General features: G+C 36.2%; 1 protein-coding gene across 8 annotated transcripts in view; it reads right to left on the reverse strand.

Annotated features, from left to right (window-relative positions):
• LOC138329944 (serine/threonine-protein kinase BRSK2-like) overlaps positions 1-20,456 on the reverse strand; it is a 94,987-nt gene extending 74,531 nt beyond the window's left edge. For all 8 annotated transcript variants that reach the window (XM_069277236.1, XM_069277234.1, XM_069277233.1 and 5 more), the window contains exon 1: positions 19,977-20,456. In XM_069277236.1, coding sequence (XP_069133337.1) covers positions 19,977-20,079 — 103 coding nt within the window. In that variant the 5' untranslated portion in view covers positions 20,080-20,456. The remainder of the gene's footprint in view (positions 1-19,976) is intronic.
• Between the last annotated feature and the right edge of the window lie 656 nt (positions 20,457-21,112).

Here is a 21,112-nt window from a genome sequence, read left to right on the forward strand (position 1 = left end):
CCCTCCCATCACCCCTCCCCAACCCTCACCGAATCTGTTATCCTCCCATCACCCCTTCCCCACCCTCACCCCATTGGTTACCCTTCCATCACACCCTCCCCAACCCTCACCGAATCTGTTATCCTCCCATCACCCTTCCCCACCCCTCACCCATCTGTTATCCTCCCATCACCCCTTCCCCACCATCACCCCATTGGTTACCCTTCCATCACCCTCCCCCCCTCCAATCTGTTTATCCTCCCACCCCTTCCCACCATCACCCCATTGGTTACCCTTTCCCATCACCCCCTCCCCAACCCTCACCCATCTGTTATCCTTCCATCATCCCCTTCCCCCACCCTCCCCCCCATATCACCCGTCCCCAACCCCATTGGTTGCCCATTGTTTACCCTTCCCACACCCCTCCTCCAACCTATCACCAACCTTTTTCATAAAACCCCTCCCCACCTCCCCATTGGTTACCCTCATCACCCCACCGGTTAACCTCCCGTTAACCTTATCATCTGCGTTCACTTCATTTATCCCAGCTTTCTGACATTTTGATATTGTGGCCATTGCGTTGGATACCATCCATATGACAATAAGCTACCACATGGTATGCTATGTAATATACTATTGGTTTTACTGATCTACCAGGACATATCTATTGATACACTACAATAGTAATTTAACAAAGTACACAAACTATTAAGTATCATTATCTCATACAGCTCAAGTTAGCATTATCTCAATATCTATACCAGCTCAAGTTAGCATTAAGCTCGATATTATACCAGCTCAAGTTAGCATTATCTCAATATTCTATACCAGCTCAAGTTAGCATTATCTCGATATCTATACCAGCTCAAGTTAGCATTATCTCATTATCTATCCAGCTCAAGTTAGCATTATCTCAATACTTTACCAGCTCAAGTTAGCATTATCTCAATATCTATAACAGCTCAAGTTAGCATTATCTCAGATATATCTCAATATTTACCAGCTCAATTAGCATTATCTCAATATCTATACCAGCTCAAGTTAGCATTATCTCAATATTTATACCAGCTCAATTAGCATTAGCAATATCTTATACCTCAAGTTAGCATTATCTCAATATCTATACCAGCTCAAGTTAGCATTATCTCAATATCTATACCAGGTCAAGTTAGCATTATCTCAATATCTATACCAGCTCAAGTTAGCATTATCTCAATATTTATACCAGCTCAAGTTAGCATTATCCTCAATATTTATACCAGCTCAAGTTAGCATTATCTCAATATCTATACCAGCTCAAGTTAGCATTATCTCAATATCTATACCAGCTCAATTTAGCATTATCTCAATATCTATACCAGCTCAATTTAGCATTATACCAGCTCAGTTACATTATCATTATACCAGCTCAATTTAGCATTATCTCAATATTTATACCAGCTAGTAGCTCAAGTTAGCATTATCTCAATATTTATACCAGCTCAAGTTAGCATTATCTCAATATTATACCATCAAGTTAGCATTATCTCAATTTATACCAGCTCAAGTTAGCTCTATATTATCTCAATATCTATACCAGCTCAAGTTAGCATTATCTCAATATTTATACCAGCTCAAGTTAGCTTTATCTCAATATCTATACCAGCTCAATTTAGCATTATCTCAATATCTATACCAGCTCAAGTTAGCATTATCTCGATATCTATACCAGCTCAAGTTAGCATTATCTCAATATTATACCAGCTCAAGTTAGCATTATCTCAATATCTATACCAGCTCAAGTTAGCATTATCTCAATATTTATACCAGCTCAAGTTAGCATTAATCTCAATACTCTATACCAGCTCAAGTTAGCATTATCTCAATATCTATACCAGCTCAAGTTAGCATTATCTCAATATCTATACCAGCTCAAGTTAGCATTATCTCAATATTTATACCAGCTCAAGTTAGCATTATCTCAATATCTTATACCAGCTCAAGTTAGCATTATCTCAATATCTATACCAGCTCAAGTTAGCATTATCTCAATATCTTATACCAGCTCAAGTTAGCATTATCTCAATATCTATACCAGCTCAAGTTAGCATTATCTCAATATCTATACCAGCTCAAGTTAGCATTATCTCAATATCTATACCAGCTCAAGTTAGCATTATCTCAATATCTATACCAGCTCAAGTTAGCATTATCTCAATATCTATACCAGCTCATTTTAGCATTAACTCAATATCTATACCAGCTCATTTTAGCATTAACTCAATATCTATACCAGCTCATTTTAGCATTATCTCAATATCTATACCAGCTCATTTTAGCATTAACTCAATATCTATACCAGCTCATTTTAGCATTATCTCAATATCTATACCAGCTCAAGTTAGCATTATCTCAATATCTATACCAGCTCAATTTAGCATTATCTCAATATCTATACCAGCTCAAGTTAGCATTATCTCGATATCTATACCAGCTCAAGTTAGCATTATCTCAATATTTATACCAGCTCAAGTTAGCATTATCTCAATATTTATACCAGCTCAAGTTAGCATTATCTCAATATCTATACCAGCTCAAGTTAGCATTATCTCAATATCTATACCAGCTCAAGTTAGCATTATCTCAATATCTATACCAGCTCAAGTTAGCATTATCTCAATATCTATACCAGCTCAATTTAGCATTATCTCAATATCTATACCAGCTCAAGTTAGCATTATCTCAATATCTATACCAGCTCAATTTAGCATTAACTCAATATTTATACCAGCTCAAGTTAGCATTATCTCAATATTTATACCAGGTCAAGTTAGCATTATCTCAATATCTATACCAGCTCAAGTTAGCATTATCTCAATATCTATACCAGCTCAAGTTAGCATTATCTCAATATCTATACCAGCTCAAGTTAGCATTATCTCAATATTTATACCAGCTCAAGTTAGCATTATCTCAATATCTATACCAGCTCAATTTAGCATTAACTCAATTTATACCAGCTCAAGTTAGCATTATCTCAATATCTATACCAGCTCAAGTTAGCATTATCTCAATATTTATACCAGCTTAAGTTAGCATTATCTCAATATTTATACCAGCTCAAGTTAGCATTATCTCAATATCTATATACCAGCTCAAGTTAGCATTATCTCAATATTTATACCAGCTCAAGTTAGCATTATCTCAATATCTATACCAGCTCAAGTTAGCATTATCTCAATATCTATACCAGCTCAAGTTAGCATTATCTCAATATCTATACCAGCTCAAGTTAGCATTATCTCAATATTTATACCAGGTCAAGTTAGCATTATCTCAATATCTATACCAGCTCAAGTTAGCATTATCTCAATATCTATACCAGCTCAAGTTAGCATTATCTCAATATTTATACCAGCTCAAGTTAGCATTATCTCAATATTTATACCAGCTCAAGTTAGCATTATCTCAATATCTATACCAGCTCAAGTTAGCATTATCTCAATATCTATACCAGCTCAAGTTAGCATTATCTCAATATCTATACCAGCTCAAGTTAGCATTATCTCAATATCTATACCAGCTCATTTTAGCATTAACTCAATATCTATACCAGCTCATTTTAGCATTAACTCAATATCTATACCAGCTCATTTTAGCATTATCTCAATATCTATACCAGCTCATTTTAGCATTATCTCAATATCTATACCAGCTCAATTTAGCATTATCTCAATATTTATACCAGCTCAATTTAGCATTATCTCAATATCTATACCAGCTCAAGTTAGCATTATCTCAATATCTATACCAGCTCAAGTTAGCATTATCTCAATATCTATACCAGCTCAAGTTAGCATTATCTCAATATCTATACCAGCTCAAGTTAGCATTATCTCAATATTATACCAGCTCAGCTAGCATTATCTCAATATCTATACCAGCTCAATTTAGCATTATCTCAATATCTATACCAGCTCAAGTTAGCATTATCTCAATATCTATACCAGCTCAAGTTAGCATTATCTCAATATCTATACCAGCTCAAGTTAGCATTATCTCAATATCTATACCAGCTCAATTTAGCATTAACTCAATTTATACCAGCTCAAGTTAGCATTATCTCAATATCTATACCAGCTCAAGTTAGCATTATCTCAATATTTATACCAGCTCAAGTTAGCATTATCTCAATATCTATACCAGCTCAAGTTAGCATTATCTCAATATTTATACCAGCTCAAGTTAGCATTATCTCAATATCTATACCAGCTCAATTTAGCATTATCTCAATATTTATACCAGGTCATGTAAGCATTATCTCAATATCTATACCAGCTCAATTTAGCATTATCTCAATATCTATACCAGCTCAAGTTAGCATTATCTCAATATCTATACCAGCTCAAGTTAGCATTATCTCAATATCTATACCAGCTCAAGTTAGCATTATCTCAATATCTATACCAGCTCAAGTTAGCATTATCTCAATATCTATACCAGCTCAAGTTAGCATTATCTCAATATTTATACCAGCTCAAGTTAGCATTATCTCAATATCTATACCAGCTCAAGTTAGCATTATCTCAATATTTATACCAGCTCAAGTTAGCATTATCTCAATATCTATACCAGCTCAAGTTAGCATTATCTCAATATTTATACCAGCTCAAGTTAGCATTATCTCAATATCTATACCAGCTCAAGTTAGCATTATCTCAATATCTATACCAGCTCAAGTTAGCATTATCTCAATATCTATACCAGCTCAAGTTAGCATTATCTCAATATCTATACCAGCTCAAGTTAGCATTATCTCAATATCTATACCAGCTCAAGTTAGCATTATCTCAATATCTATACCAGCTCAAGTTAGCATTATCTCAATATCTATACCAGCTCAAGTTAGCATTATCTCAATATCTATACCAGCTCAAGTTAGCATTATCTCAATATCTATACCAGCTCAAGTTAGCATTATCTCAATATCTATACCAGCTCAAGTTAGCATTATCTCAATATCTATACTAGCTCAAGTTAGCATTATCTCAATATTTATACCAGGTCAAGTTAACATTATCTCAATATTTATACCAGGTCATGTAAGCATTATCTCAATATCTATACCAGCTCAAGTTAGCATTATCTCAATATTTATACCAGTTCAAGTTAGCATTATCTCAATATCTATACCAGGTCAAGTTAGCATTATCTCAATATTTATACCAGGTCAAGTTAGCATTATCTCAATATCTATACCAGCTCAAGTTAGCATTATCTCAATATCTATACCAGCTCATTTTAGCATTATCTCGATATATACTACCTCAATTTAGCATTATCTCAATATCTATACCAGCTCAATTTAGCATTATCTCAATATTTATACCAGGTCATGTAAGCATTATCTCAATATCTATACCAGCTCAATTTAGCATTATCTCAATATCTATACCAGCTCAATTTAGCATTATCTCAATATCTATACCAGCTCAATTTAGCATTATCTCAATATTTATACCAGGTCATGTTAGCATTATCTCAATATCTATACCAGCTCAAGTTAGCATTATCTCAATTTATACCAGCTCAAGTTAGCATTATCTCAATATCTATACAAGCTAGCTCAAGTTAGCATTATCTCAATATTTATACCATGTCAAGTTAGCATTATCTCAATATTATACCAGCTCAATTTAGCATTAACTCAATTTATACCAGCTCAAGTTAGCATTATCTCAATATCTATACCAGCTCAAGTTAACATTATCTCAATATTTATACCAGCTTAAGTTTAGCTCAATTATACCAGCTCAATATCTATACCAGCTCAAGTTAGCATTATCTCAATATTTATACCATGTCAAGTTAGCATTATCTCAATATCTATACCAGCTCAAGTTAGCATTATCTCAATATCTATACCAGCTCAATTTAGCATTAACTCAATATTTATACCAGCTCAAGTTAACATTATCTCAATATCTATACCAGCTCAAGTTAGCATTATCTCAATATCTATACCAGCTCAAGTTAGCATTATCTCAATATCTATACCAGCTTAAGTTAGCATTATCTCAATATCTATACCAGCTCAAGTTAGCATTATCTCAATATCTATACCAGATCAAGTTAGCACTATCTCGATATTTATACCAGCTCAAGTTGGCATTATATCGATATCTATACCAGCTCAAGTTAGCATTATCTCAATATCTATACCAGATCAAGTTAACATTATCTCAATATTTATACCAGCTTAAGTTAGCATTATCTCAATATCTATACCAGGTCAAGTTAGCATTATCTCAATATCTATACCAGGTCAAGTTAGCATTATCTCAATATCTATACCAGCTCAAGTTAGCATTATCTCGATATCTATACCAGCTCAAGTTAGCATTATCTCAATATCTATACCAGCTCAACTTAGCATTATCTCAATATCTATACCAGCTCAACTTAGCATTATCTCAATATCTCTACTACCTCAAGTTAGCATTATCTCATTACAAATTACATGTGTCATATAAAACCATGTTTTTATTTATATCCAATCTATTATGATGGATATATCATAGACTTGCAATAACTATGGTCAGAGCCAGGAACTGTCGAGTTTAATTCCCTTGTCTATTATATTCCATCTTTTCATTGTACAGAGTTAAGGTATCGATTAAGCTTGTGATGTCATTTTTTTTTAGCAAATTTCTCGGAAAAATATGATGTTACAATTGAAAACACATGCGTATTTTATATACAGTGGAACTTCTCTTAACCTTTCATGGTTGGTGCATAGAATTTTTAATTTTGGCTGGTTTAAAGAGGGTTCGGTTTCAAGAAATGAACCCAATTTACCATTACCATCCCAATATAGTTTGACTATGAAACTTACCTTTAACATAACATTACATTACATGTATATGTGCTAATTAGTGTTCGTTATTACTTATCAATATCATTGTTAATGTGAATGTTTCCTCAAACAAGTTAATCTACTGTTCAAATTGAATAAAATCAACAATCTTGACATTTTTACCGTTTACAATCATATTGAGGTGCATGAAAATTCTTTGTAATGTTCTCGTTTACACAAACATAGTAATTTATCACCGTTATATCACCCAATCAGAAGCGACGTCACAAACAGCGACTTCATTTTTTCCTTTATGAACTGATAAAGAGAATTTTTAAGCCAATGAAAATACTTGTTAGGAACAATATTGAATTATGAAGATAAATTCAAATTCAACCACATGAATACATTATATTAAGAAATATGACACTAAATACTCAGTAAAAAATTGATAAGCATTAATATATGAAAGCATTGTATGTAGCCAATAGTAAAAGTTTGAAATAGCACCGTTGTTCTTTTGTTTTTCTGAAACCACGTTATCCTTCACCAGAAAATTAGCCCTGGATAAAATAATATTGATTCGGATATGATAACGATCAGTATAGCTTGTTGCCTGTAGTCATTGATACCCCTAAATACACTTATGAACTCTTCTGATTCTTAGTTTGGAACAGTTCATTTTTGCAATTTCAGGGGTGAATGAGTCAAAACACTCGGCAATGCTCTTCTGTAATGTGCAGTTTAGCTTGTATTAGCCAAATTTAAAGCCACAAGAACATAAAATTTTGAAGAGTTTCTGTGGTAAATGAAACCCTGATGTTTCCAAATCCCAATGGCTTGGTGCTGATGATGTCATTACCAATTCCAAATTCCTGGTATTTGTTTTTCAGTTTCAAATTTCATCATGAATAATTTGACTTTGAGCATACAGGCACTCCCAATAAAACGTAATGTTTTTCGTAAGAAAATCAAATTATTGTAAAAAAAAAATTGAAGTCAGATTCACAGCAGTGTTATAGTATATGGTAGGTGTGGTATACACTATAATCTTGATTTCAACTGTATAAAAGATTAAAAAATAAAGACAGTTCAAAGAATGGAGAATTACAAGTTTTTCCCATCTAATAGATCCAAATACATGACGTGCATTGGCATGAAATGACCTTTTGGCTTTGTTTCAGGTAAAAATTGACTGGGATTGTGATATACATATATGATATTTCCATTTATGATTTGAACATTGGTGAGCTGAGATGGCAAAGTACCAGCTAGGATTCTGATATTTTACCAATAGCCCTCTACCTTTGAGTCTCAAGTGGGGTTCCATATGAGGTCCCAAGTGGGGCAGTTATGAGGTACACAATGTATTGACTTCACAACTTTTGGCTTATTTTCATCAATTCCAGTTTTTATTCACCATCACAAACCTCAGCAATGTTCCTAAATGGCTTCATGTTTGTAAGATGTAAACAAAATCAAACCAAAGTTGACATTATCTGCTGAATCTACATTGCGATGAAAAATACGAATATTCCAATGTATCCCATCAGTATCCAATAAAAAGGATGATGTAAATAAATCTCATAGGCAGTTAGCTCACAGAAAAGCACTTTTATGCACCAAGGGCAGACAACTCACAGAAAGAATGGTTATACACTTTGGTCTTTGATTTGATTAGTTTTAATGTTCTATTAGCAACGACCATGGTCATTTATGAATATGCTAGGTTTAGATGGTGTGGTGAAAGCCAAAGTATCCGTAGAGAAACACACCGACCAGCGGTCCGTACTTGGCAACTGCCCCACATGGGATTAACCAGCAAACCAAGAGATAGAAGAAGTATAACCATAGACAAAGGGGAGATAACTACAATGAACATTCATAAAATATGTTCCCTAAATGGTTTGGGTTTTATTAGTTTAACATACATCTTTTTAACAGACATGGTCATGTAAGGATGTGCCAGGTATGTTGGTGGAGGAAAGCCTGAGTACCTGGAGAAAAACCACCGACCAGCAGTCAGTACCTGGCAATTGCCCCACATGGGATTCAAACTCGCGACACAGAGGTGGAGGGCTTGTGGTAGCATGTTGAGACATATTTACCACTTGGCTACCGCCGACCCTGTTCTCTAAATGAAGAGATAATATCAAAGGATAGGTAAGTGGAGGAGGTGTTATATTCTGGAGACAGTTATCCTAAATGGGAACAATTAACTCAATGGGAGATAACTCTGACCAAAACACTCATATTTCAGGGGAAGATAACTCCAGTAGGAGCACCAGATGAACTCCTCAGTACAGCTCATATTCCAAACAGATGAAGATCACCTATAGGCGTAATGTTAGTAAATACCAGAACTAACTCAAGCTTGCATCCTATCTGCACTGACAGTAGAGGTTATTGATCTGGATAAGTGTATCACACACATTATATTACATTACAGAAACATTTATAAAACATTGTACAAGAGGAAACATCATATACAATACATATACTGTTCAATACCTAAACCTCTAGCATCACGAGCAAGCTACGTTTTTTAACTGAATAGACATATGAATTGACAGTAGAGTGACTTTTCAATCTTAATATGAAATAGATATATCCCTTCTCCTACTATGCATTCCTCCATTCCGATATTATTTCCCCAAAACATATTGTATATACTGTATTTGACCTAATAAGGGCCCCCATCCCTATATGGGCCCCTCCCCTTTTTGAAGTCTCAATTTAATACACTTTGAATTAAATCAGACTGAAAATATGAAAACTGTGTATATTTCTGTGATTTCTTTTGCTTTATTCATGTATTAACTTGTGTAATAATTTTATGAAAGGCTAGTTAAAATTTGGTTCTAGTAGGTGCCCCTTATTTCTTTCTATTTTTTAGGGCGCTTAAAGGGACAATTCAGTCTAAGAGAACATTAAAATTTGTACATATATTGGAAAAACCCAGTTCTAATGGATATAACATCAGTCGGTTTTACTGTGATATATGCCAGAAAAGCCCATGGTGGTGAAATGCGTGCGAAATGTTCAAACTCGCTCGCTGTCCGCCATTACACATTGTGGTCGAACATCTGTATTCCGAACCCTGTCCCTTGCTTGTAGAGTAATGCATCTTTTGTCTAGAACCGCTCAAATCGCTCTGACAGTAGTGTGCTTACCTTATTAGGTGAATTATCTTGCCTAAAAAATCCTTTTATCACCTCCTCAGTGGTTATGTAGTTCATTTGTTTAACGTGCGTGACTTTGGCTCAGGTATGGGTACAGCGTACATATTGTACCTGCTTAATCGTATTGATCAACGATTTGTAATTACAACGGTATCAATTAAAATACTAAACAATGATGTGATATTTGTCAATATTTTATGCTACATGTTTCATAAGAAATGTAGAACAATACATTTATGTTATATTTTGCTTATTGGTTATGTAAAAGAATTAGCCTGAGTGAATAGTCCCTTTAATGAGTCAAATTTGATAAATACTATTATAACATCCCTTCTATCACCGTTAAATACTATAATAACATCCCTTCTATCACCGTTAAATACTATTATAACATCCCTTCTATCACCGTTAAATACTATTATAACATCCCTTCTATCACCGTTAAATACTATTATAACATCCCTTCTATCACCGTTAAATACTATAATAACATCCCTTCTATCACCGTTAAATACTATTATAACATCCCTTCTATCACCGTTAAATACTATTATAACATCCCTTCTATCACCGTTAAATACTATTATAACATCCCTTCTATCACCGTTAAATACTATTATAACATCCCTTCTATCACCGTTAAATACTATTATAACATCCCTTCTATCACCGTTAAATACTATTATAGCATCCCTTCTATCACCGTTAAATACTATTATAACATCCCTTCTATCACCGTTAAATACTATTATATCATCCCTTCTATCACCGTTAAATACTATTATAACATCCTTTCTATCACCATGTATACCTCTGACAACACCTTTGTCTGCACCACCATAACCCTAGTCCCCCTAAGCCTAGAAATAGTGCCATTCAGCTGGGAAATCATTCCATTCAGTATATTGATCTACTCTCCCTAACATCAGGCTTAGGGGTTCCAGTACCTAGGTTTTTCTGCTTTGGATCAGAAGTGAGCAAGTTCCAAGATTGGTGGTTTTTCTATTGGAACTTTAGATTTCCTCTATCTGTGCATGCCCCCTTCACCAAACCACTCATCATCTATTCATGGCACATCATTTTCCATCTCCCCAACCTCCAATACCCCCTCCCCCGTAATCACCATATCTACCACCAACTCCAAGATCCAAGAAGACCTGCTACCAGTATCAACCCCCTGCAGATTAAAACATAACACACACTAACATTGAGGCTGTTTACATCAGCGGCCGGTTATAATTACAGTACAGGTACCAGCAGTGTAAAGTGTGGCTTATTGTTCTGATGCTGTGGCCGTATCCATTGCCTTGTATCTTCATTAATGATCATCATATAGATTTAGAGCATTTTGATCAGGTCAATGCATGTTTTTATTTACCAAAGAAAAAATATTGACCGAGAAAGTAGTCAGAGGTTGATATTTTTTTTATGAAAACATGCATCATACAAATTCAAAATGCTACATATGTTTTATTATTTCACTTGATTCTTCTTTACATGCAGTTAATAAATAAAGGCATATACAACAGCCTTATTTAAACATCTACATTTGTATTCAGGATATTTGAACAGCAATACTATATGTGTTCTTTAAGGTTGATAAAACCCTGCATCAACCTCATCAAAGTGTTAAAAATCCATATACAGTCCCAGAACCCCAGAGAAATTTACACATCTATGTATTTTTAGCTGTTACCTATTGAATAAAGTTGAAAAGAACTATGTCGAAATTCTACCTCACACTATATATTAAACCAATTAACCACACTCACGATTTTCAGGGGGAAAATTTGCAGCTTATAAGCTCTAAAACAAGAAATAATAAATGATCATTTAGTATCCCTAACCTAATTTACGCTTTATTCTGTAAATCCTCCTGAAACGTTTGATGCCATTTTTCCCTGGTACTTGATTAGTGTAATAGTCTCCATACTTTGGTATCCAGCGAAGATGAGTACATGTGGTGCAGCGAAAGTGACTTGGCAGATTATAGCTACCATTCACAGATATGAATCAGCAAGGGTTTTTTCAGCTGCAGCATCAGCAACTGTTGCATTTTCATCGGTACCTCTATCTTTTCTATATCAGCCAGATGTACATGAAGCCGACAGCAGGATTAAAATTCACATCGACAGAAGATATTACATGTTGAGTCGAACTGAGTATTCCTACACCCCATAGTCTGTGCATCACTTTTCATCTTTACTGAACATTAATAGATTAAAATAAATAGACACCTATCATAAAGTTACCTGTGTAATGTATAAATCCCACATATAGAGATTCAGTTTAATCACCACAACAGTCAGAATTTACAGGTACAGAACATAGTTTGTTTATCAAATGGATAAATATGGGATTTTGCATCATTTAAAACTACATTCATTCAATTAAAACTATTAAAGATGCTGAAATATCTTCATAATGACCTTTCACCTTTAGCATTGGAATTTAAAAACTTCACCTGCTGGTATAGAGAACAGCATTTTTGTGCTCTTTGCTATTTTTATACACTTTTATCAGCACGATAATGGTTTCAGCACTTGCACTTCTTTAGTGTCTCGAAGAAAAACACATTTCAACACATACACCAACAAGCGGTAAACAAAACACTTTTTTTAATAAATTTATCAGTATTTCACAACATTCTTTAAAAGAATTGATTTTTTCATTTCAAAATAAAATATTTTATGGATCAGTTCTTGACCTGGTGCCAAAAAGATAAACCATTAAAGGTAAAATCGCTACATCAGTGAAAGTGAACACTGCTAACAGTGCAAGAGCATAAGGATATTATCAAAGTACAGTGAACAAAGGACTGGGGTTAACAAAATCCAGTGTGAATCTTGTCAAATTCTAATCTTTGTCGTTGTCCACCAAAATCTTATCATAATATGATTTTCATACTGTGGAGAAATGATCATACGAAATGTACATGTTACTCACGTGACGATAAGTTGATCAGTTCATGAACTTCGTGAAAATCTATGACTTTTATTAATGTGTTTTGGTTTGTACATGTCCATTTGTCAACAAGATTTAATTGTCTAAGTACCAAGTACTGGTAGACCTTTTCTATTTAATCATCTTAATTGTTTGTATTTAAAGCTTCCTAATGACATCTAATTGCATATGAAGCAGAGAATGAAATTGATTTTTTTATTATTATGACTGACAAATATCACACCTGCTTTTTGAATAAACGATGTAACGTTATCTGTCATTTGTTCAACTCAATTTAAAATCATACCTGTTGAAATGAACATTAGAATAAACCTAGCCTGTTGACCTCAACATTAGGATGAACCAGTTGACCTTAACATTAGAATGAACCTGTTGATCTCAATATCAGGATGAACCAGTTGACCTTAACATTAGAATGAACCTGTTGACCTCAACTTTAGGATGAACCTGTTGACCTTAATGTTAGGATGAATCTGTTGACCTCAACATTAGAATGAACCTGTTGACCTCAACATTAGGATGAACCTGTTGACCACAACTTTAGGATGAACACTTTGACATAAATATTCAAATGAACATGCATGTTGACCTCTAGATATGGATGAACCTGTTGACCTCAATGTTAGGATGAATCTGTTGACCTCAATATTGAGATGAACCTGCTGACCTCAATATTAGGATGAACCTGTTGACTTTAATGTTAGAATGAACCTGTTGACCTCAATATTAGGATGAACCTGTTGACCTCAATATTAGGATGAACCTGTTGACCACAATGTTAGGATGAACCTGTTGACCACAATGTTAGGATGAACCTGTTGACCTCAATATTAGGATGAACCTGTTGATCTCAACATTAGGATGAACCTGTTGACCACAACTTAAGGATGAACACTTTGACCTAAATATTCAAATGAACATGCATGCTGACCTCAATATATGGATGAACCTGTTGACCTCAATATTAGGATGAACCTGTTGACCTCAATATTAGGATGAACCTGTTGACCACAATGTTAGGATGAACCTGTTGACCTCAATGTTAGGATGAACCTGTTGACCTCAATATTAGGATGAACCTGTTGACCACAATGTTAGGATGAACCTGTTGACCTCAATATTAGGATGAACCTGTTGACCACAATGTTAGGATGAACCTGTTGACCTCAATGTTAGGATGAACCTGTTGACCTCAATAATAGGATGAACCTATTGACATAGGATAAACCTATTGACCTCAATATTAAGATGAACCTGCTGACCTCAATATTAGGATGAACCTGTTGACCACAACTTTAGGATGAATCTGTTGACCACAATATTAGAATGAACCTGTTGACCTCCACATTAGGATGAACCTGTTGACCACAACTTTAGGATGAACACTTTGACATAAATATTCAAATGAACATGCATGTTGACCTCTATATATGGATGAACCTGTTGACCTCAATATTAGGATGAACCTGTTGACCTCAATATTAGGATGAACCTGTTGACCACAATGTTAGGATGAACCTGTTGACCTCAATGTTAGGATGAACCTGTTGACCTCAATGTTAGGATGAACCTGTTGACCTCAATATTAGGATGAACCTGTTGACCACAATGTTAGGATGAACCTGTTGACCACAATGTTAGGATGAACCTGTTGACCACAATGTTAGGATGAACCTGTTGACCTCAATGTTAGAATGAACCTGTTGACCTCAATATTAGGATGAACCTGTTGACCACAATGTTAGGATGAACCTGTTGACCTCAATGTTAGGATGAACCTGTTGACCACAATGTTAGGATGAACCTGTTGACCTCAATGTTAGGATGAACCTGTTGACCTCAATAATAGGATGAACCTATTGACCTCAATATTAGGATGAACCTTTTGACCTCAATATTAGGATGAACCTGTTGACCTCAATGTTAGGATGAACCTGTTGATCTCAATATCAGGATGAACCTGTTGACCTCAATGTTAGGATGAACCTGTTGGCCTCAATATTAGGATGAACCTGTTGACCTCAATATTAGAATGAACCTGTTGACCTCAATATTAGGATGAACCTGTTGACCTCAATATTACGAGCCTCAAGTGATCGACCTCAATATTAGGATAGACTTGTTAAACTTAGTATCAAAATTGACCAGCTGACTAATTAATGCAACAATATTGAAATGCACTCATTGAATTATATAAAATCACACTTATAATCAAACCTTTATGCCCAGTAATTAGTGCATCATGCATTTTTCCACTAGAAGTTAAATACTGGAGATTGTAAAGTGATATCATCATGGTAGAAAATCATAATCACTTCTAAGTCTACTTCATGTATTGACTTGATGTCTTTAATTACAGTATGCATATTAGACAAATAAATATGTTGATGTCTCCTGTATTAGATATCCTACGTGATCCCATACTGCCGTTCTTCCTTTCATTCTTTTTTATCAGCTACTGATGCTGTCAGCGAAGAGGTATTACACACATACAAGAGTAAACCTGCATGCATTGATTATCGCACTTGACTAGCATAAAACCACTGTAGTAGGGTAGGTTCATGATAGCGACTGAATTATTATCGCTCTTCTACTGTATGGACTACAGTCACACACAGTCAATAAGGTTGTACAGGCAAACCTGTGTTATATGGACACCAAAGGAATAGAGAAAAAGTGTCCTTTATAGGCAGGTGTCTTTTATATAGAGGTTTCTTTACAGAGCAGTGTATTTTATAGAGGTATCATTATAGACATGTTTCCTCTATATAGATGTCTCCTTAAAGATAGGTGCCTCCTAAAGGTGTCCTTAATACACAGGTGTCTGTTTTAATGCATATAACTGTGCTACTTTTCTAGACAAGTGTCTTTTATACAGAAGTGGCCTTTAAAGACAAGTGTATTTTACAGAGATGTGTCCTTTTTAGACAGGTAACCTTAATAAGTTAGTGTCCGCTGTGTCTATAAAAGACAGGTGTAGAAACAAAATACGAAGGTAAATTTGAATGAAAAAATAACAAACTCAGGCCCAGAGGGCCTGTATCGCTCACCTGGTTTGTAATGCCAAGTAATGTTCTGAATACAGGTTCGTTGTTTCTTTTCTGAAGGAATTTTAATATTAACCTCTAAATCCCCTATTGGGCCCCACCCCTCCCGCCCCCAGGGGGTCAGAGCCAAAATTTATACAAGTTCTGTTCCCCTTCCCCCAAGGATGTTTATGGCCAAATTTGGTCACAATCCAAGCAAAACTCTAGGACAAGAAGTGATTTATAGGATTTACCTCTATTTCCCCTATTGGGCCCCACCCGTCCTGTCCTCAGGGGGCCAGAGTCAAAATTTATACAAGTTCTGTTCCCCTTCCCCAAAGGATGTTTGTGGCCAAATTCGGTTACATTCCATTCAGAACTCTTTGACTAGTAGCGATTTAAAGGATTTACCTCTATTTCCCCTATTGGGCCCCGCCCCTCCTGCCCCCGGGGAACCAGAGCCAAAATTTATACAAGTTCTGTTCCCCTTCCCCAAAGGATGTTTGTGGCCAAATTTGGTTACATTCCATTCAGAACTCTATGACTAGTAGCGATTTAAAGGATTTACCTCTATTTCCCCTATTGGGCCCCGCCCATCCTGACCCGGGGGATCAGAGCCAAAATTTATACAAGTTCTGTTCCCCTTCCCCCAAGGATGTTTGTGGCCAAATTTAGTTACATTTCATTCAGAACTCTATGACTAGTAGCGATTTAAAGGATTTACCTCTATTTCCCCTATTGGGCCCCGCCCCTCCTGCCCCCGGGGGACCAGAGCCAAAATTTATACAAGTTCTGTTCCCCTTACCCCAAGGATGTTTGTGGCCAAATTTGGTTACATTCCATTCAGAACTCTATGACTAGTAGCGATTTAAAGGATTTACCTCTATTTCCCCTATTGGGCCCCGCCCATCCTGCCCCCAGGGGACCAGAGTCAAAATTTATACAAGTTCTGTTCCCCTTCCCCCAAGGATGTTTGTGGCCAAATTTGGTTACAATTCATGTAGAACTCTATGACTAGTAGCGATTTAAAGGATTTACCTCTATTTCCCCTATTGGGCCCCGCCCCTCCTGCCCCCGGGGGACCAGAGCCAAAATTTATACAAGTTCTGTTCCCCTTCCCCAAAGGATGTTTGTGGTCAAATTTGGTTACAATTCATGTAGAGCTCTAGGACAAGTAGAGATTTAAAGGATTTACCTCTATTTCCCCTATTGGGCCCCGCCCCTCCTGCCCCCGGGGGGTCAGAGCCAAAATTTATACAAGGTCTGTTCCCCTCCCCCAAGGATGTTTGTGGCCAAATTTGGTTACAATCCATGCAGAACTCTATGACTAGTAGCGATTTAAAGGATTTACCTCTATTTCCCCTATTGGGCCCCGCCCATCCTGACCCGGGGGATCAGAGCCAAAATTTATACAAGTTCTGTTCCCCTTCCCCCAAGGATGTTTGTGGCCAAATTTAGTTACATTCCATTCAGAACTCTATGACTAGTAGCGATTTCAAGGATTTACCTCTATTTTCCCCTATTGGGCCCCGCCCCTCCTGCCCCCGGGGGACCAGAGCCAAAGTTTATACAAGTTCTGTTCTCCTTACCTCAAGGATGTTTGTGTGGCCAAATTTGGTTCCATTCCATTCAGAACTCTATGACTAGTAGCGATTTAAAGGATTTACCTCTATTTCCCCTATTGGGCCCGCCCCTCCTGCCCCCAGGGGACCAGAGTCAAAATTTTTACAAGTTCTGTTCCCCTTCCCCCAAGGATGTTTGTGGCCAAATTTGGTTACAATTCATGTAGAACTCTATGACTAGTAGCGATTTAAAGGATTTACCTCTATTTCCCCTATTGGGCCCCGCCCATCCTGACCCGGGGGATCAGAGCCAAAATTTATACAAGTTCTGTTCCCCTTCCCCAAAGGATGTTTGTGGCCAAATTTGGTTACATTCCATTTAGAGCTCTATGACAAGTAGCGATTTAAAGGATTTACCTCTATTACCCCTATTGGGCCCCGCCCCTCCTGCCCCTGGGGGTCCAGAGCCAAAATTTATACAAGTTCTGTTCCCCTTCCCCCAAGGATGTTTGTGGCTAAATTTGGTTACAATCCATGCAGAACTCTAGGACAAGTAGCGATTTATAGGATTTACCTCTATTTCCCCTATTGGGCCCCGCCCCTCCTGCCCCCGGGGGGTCAGAGCCAAAATTTATACAAGTTCTGTTCCCCCTCCCCCAAGGATGTTTGTGGCCAAATTTGGTTACAATCCATGCAGAACTCTATGACTAGTAGCGATTTAAAGGAAATGTTGACGGACGGACGGACGGACGACGGACGGACGGACGGACGGACGGACGGACGACGGACGCCGCGCCATGACATAAGCTCACCGGCCCTTCGGGCCAGGAAATTTGAATGAAAAAATAACAAAACTCAGGTCTTTCTGCCTTCACAGGCATCTTTAGGTCTATGTATAACATATTTGACCCCATAAGCTCCCAGGGCCTTTAAAAAAATTAAAGTTGCTAAATAAGACGAAATTATTCCTAACCTATACCGTTTTGGTATTTTTTATTTTATGCCTCGTGCTTTGAGATGAGGCCTCAAAAAAAGGGAGGGGGGCTTATAGGGAAATAGCCGCTTATTGGGTCGAATACGGTTTGTCATATTTTTGTCAGAATATCCAGTAGCTATATATAGTTAGATACTGATGTTCTAATGATGAAATGATTGTATGCCTGTGTAAGGTAAGGATATATCAATATTTAAACTAAGGCAGATCAATATACACAGATATAACATGTAGTAGTTATACTTTCTCTCTCCTATTGTCGTAATCTAGAAGTTTCAAAATGTGCAGTTAATATTACAATTTATTCTTAATGCATCTTATGTCAAGGTATCTAGTAAACTAAACTCCATGTCTACCGTTCTACCGTATTTTACCCAATGAGCACTCATGTTTCTTTATGGACCTCCCCTCCCCCCCTCACCACCACCATCACCACACCACTACCATCTAATTTCATCTTCTGTATTTAAAACTCCAAATATATGCATGTATTATCATTAAACTTTTTTTCCTTTATTTCATGCATAATCATGATACACATTTCATTTTGTTGATTTTTTATCAGTAATTACCAGTGAAATGAAGTTTGTGATCAATTTGTGTGAAAAACAATTATCATGTATTAGTCTTACAAAGTAAAAATAGTTTGAAAAGCCATCCACACCCCATTTTCTTAATTTTATAGTTCCTTGCACTGTACGCTTATAATTATTGGTTAAAAGAGGGGTAATAATCCTACAGACCCTTTAAGTTACAGGATAAACCAAATTGGTTAATCATGGAACATGAATACCCTAAAATCATAAAAGTTCAAATATCATGAACCGGTTTTGACCCCAACTTAATGCTAGTCAACGGATCAACAACGGATCAACATGTTGATCCCAATATCAGCAACAGATATTATATTTGCACTGGCTTATATTTAAATATTTCATAGCCTCTGTACAGACAATACAGCACTGCCTGCTATCAGATATGGCTGACAATATTGACATAATTGAGTTAGGATATACAATACCATTCAGTTTATCTTTCAGGGAAAAAATAAATAATTGATTGCAAAGGGAGAATTCACTTGGTCAATTAGACATGTACACATACATCAACGTCCGTTTGATGTGGAAAATATTTATCATAAGGTTAGAATATTTCTCTATGCTGGGGATAAACGTAAAAAAATAATTCCAAGTGTAAATAATATTTTATAACATGCTTGAAGGTACAATGTAATTGCTCTTCCTGTTTATAATGCATTATATATGGCAGGCAGGCAGTCAGAACCAAGAGAGCTCTTAGCTCTCTCATTATTCTCTTTATAGATGACGCATAGATTGTTAATGAAAGCAAAAATATTAACAAGATATTAAAGAGCTCCTAATTAACAAATTAGTTAAGTGAAAGAATAAGAAAACAAAGAATGAATTCACTGACCCGTCTGTCCTTTGCCAAGGGTTTTCTCCAATTTGTAAGGTCCAACATACTGTTCCTCCTTGTGATGGGACCCGTGTAGGCTACGGCCCTGGGGTCGGGACATTCTGATGGGGGTTGGGCTGGACTATAGGGACACACTCCTAGCACAACCCAACATCAATCCCAAAACAACACATAAATTTTCCAAAAGGAATTTTCGTCATTAACATACAAATCGATAACAGCCTAGCTCTACACGAGCGCTATGCAGACAGCCCCCATAGTAATATCGTAGCATCATATTGCGGACGGTCGCGTTCTGTTCCTTTCGTGTAGATACTCAAAACATTTTCATCTTTCGGAGATAAAACCGGATCGGATGTATAAACAATTTCCAAAATTAGGCCTTCGATTTTGTAGAATCCACAAGCGTCCGATAATCCTGTAGCTCCAGTTTGTTTGTACGTTACCGGCGAGTGAATCACTCAGCATCCAGCATTGTCAACGCCATCTGTTGTGTTACAGCGGGGGATCCAAGGGAAGTAACTCGCTAATCAGAAATCCAATACACGGCGTTAACGGCAATACACATTATGTAGCGTTCTCGGAGCACCTGTTATAATTGGCTGTACTAATTGGTGCCGCCATATCTTGGTAACTGTACAGAACAATGTTATGTCCAAAATTAATGAATAACAGTTATTTACACTAGTACTGTATACAATGTAGCAAATGAACATACAAAATGTACGCGTAGAACATTGTTATACCGTGTACATTGTTGAATAAACGCTAATTATTGGTAATGTAGGTTTTTTCATTCAACGTATAGAACATGCTATACAAATGTAGTGCACTGTTGACTAGTTTTGCAAAGGTAAGTTATCTAAAACTAGAGAATTTTATGAAATTGGTCTTTATTTTCGGTAGCGCTAGCTTTCAAATATTAAGGATAGCGCTAGCTTTCAAATATTAAGGATTTTTATTACACGCATAAATACAAAGCTACACACGCTTTTATAAGAAATTATAAGGGGGAAGAGGAAACAATTTTACATCTGTATCATCCACGGTATGAACCTCTGAGTGTAAGAAATCATATCATTTACATTTATCCAAAGATTTAAAATTTAATTTGGTTATCTAAATCTCTGATT

Source organism: Argopecten irradians, chromosome 8 (genome assembly GCF_041381155.1).
Source record: "Argopecten irradians isolate NY chromosome 8, Ai_NY, whole genome shotgun sequence".
Classification (NCBI taxonomy): Eukaryota; Metazoa; Mollusca; class Bivalvia; order Pectinida; family Pectinidae; genus Argopecten; species Argopecten irradians.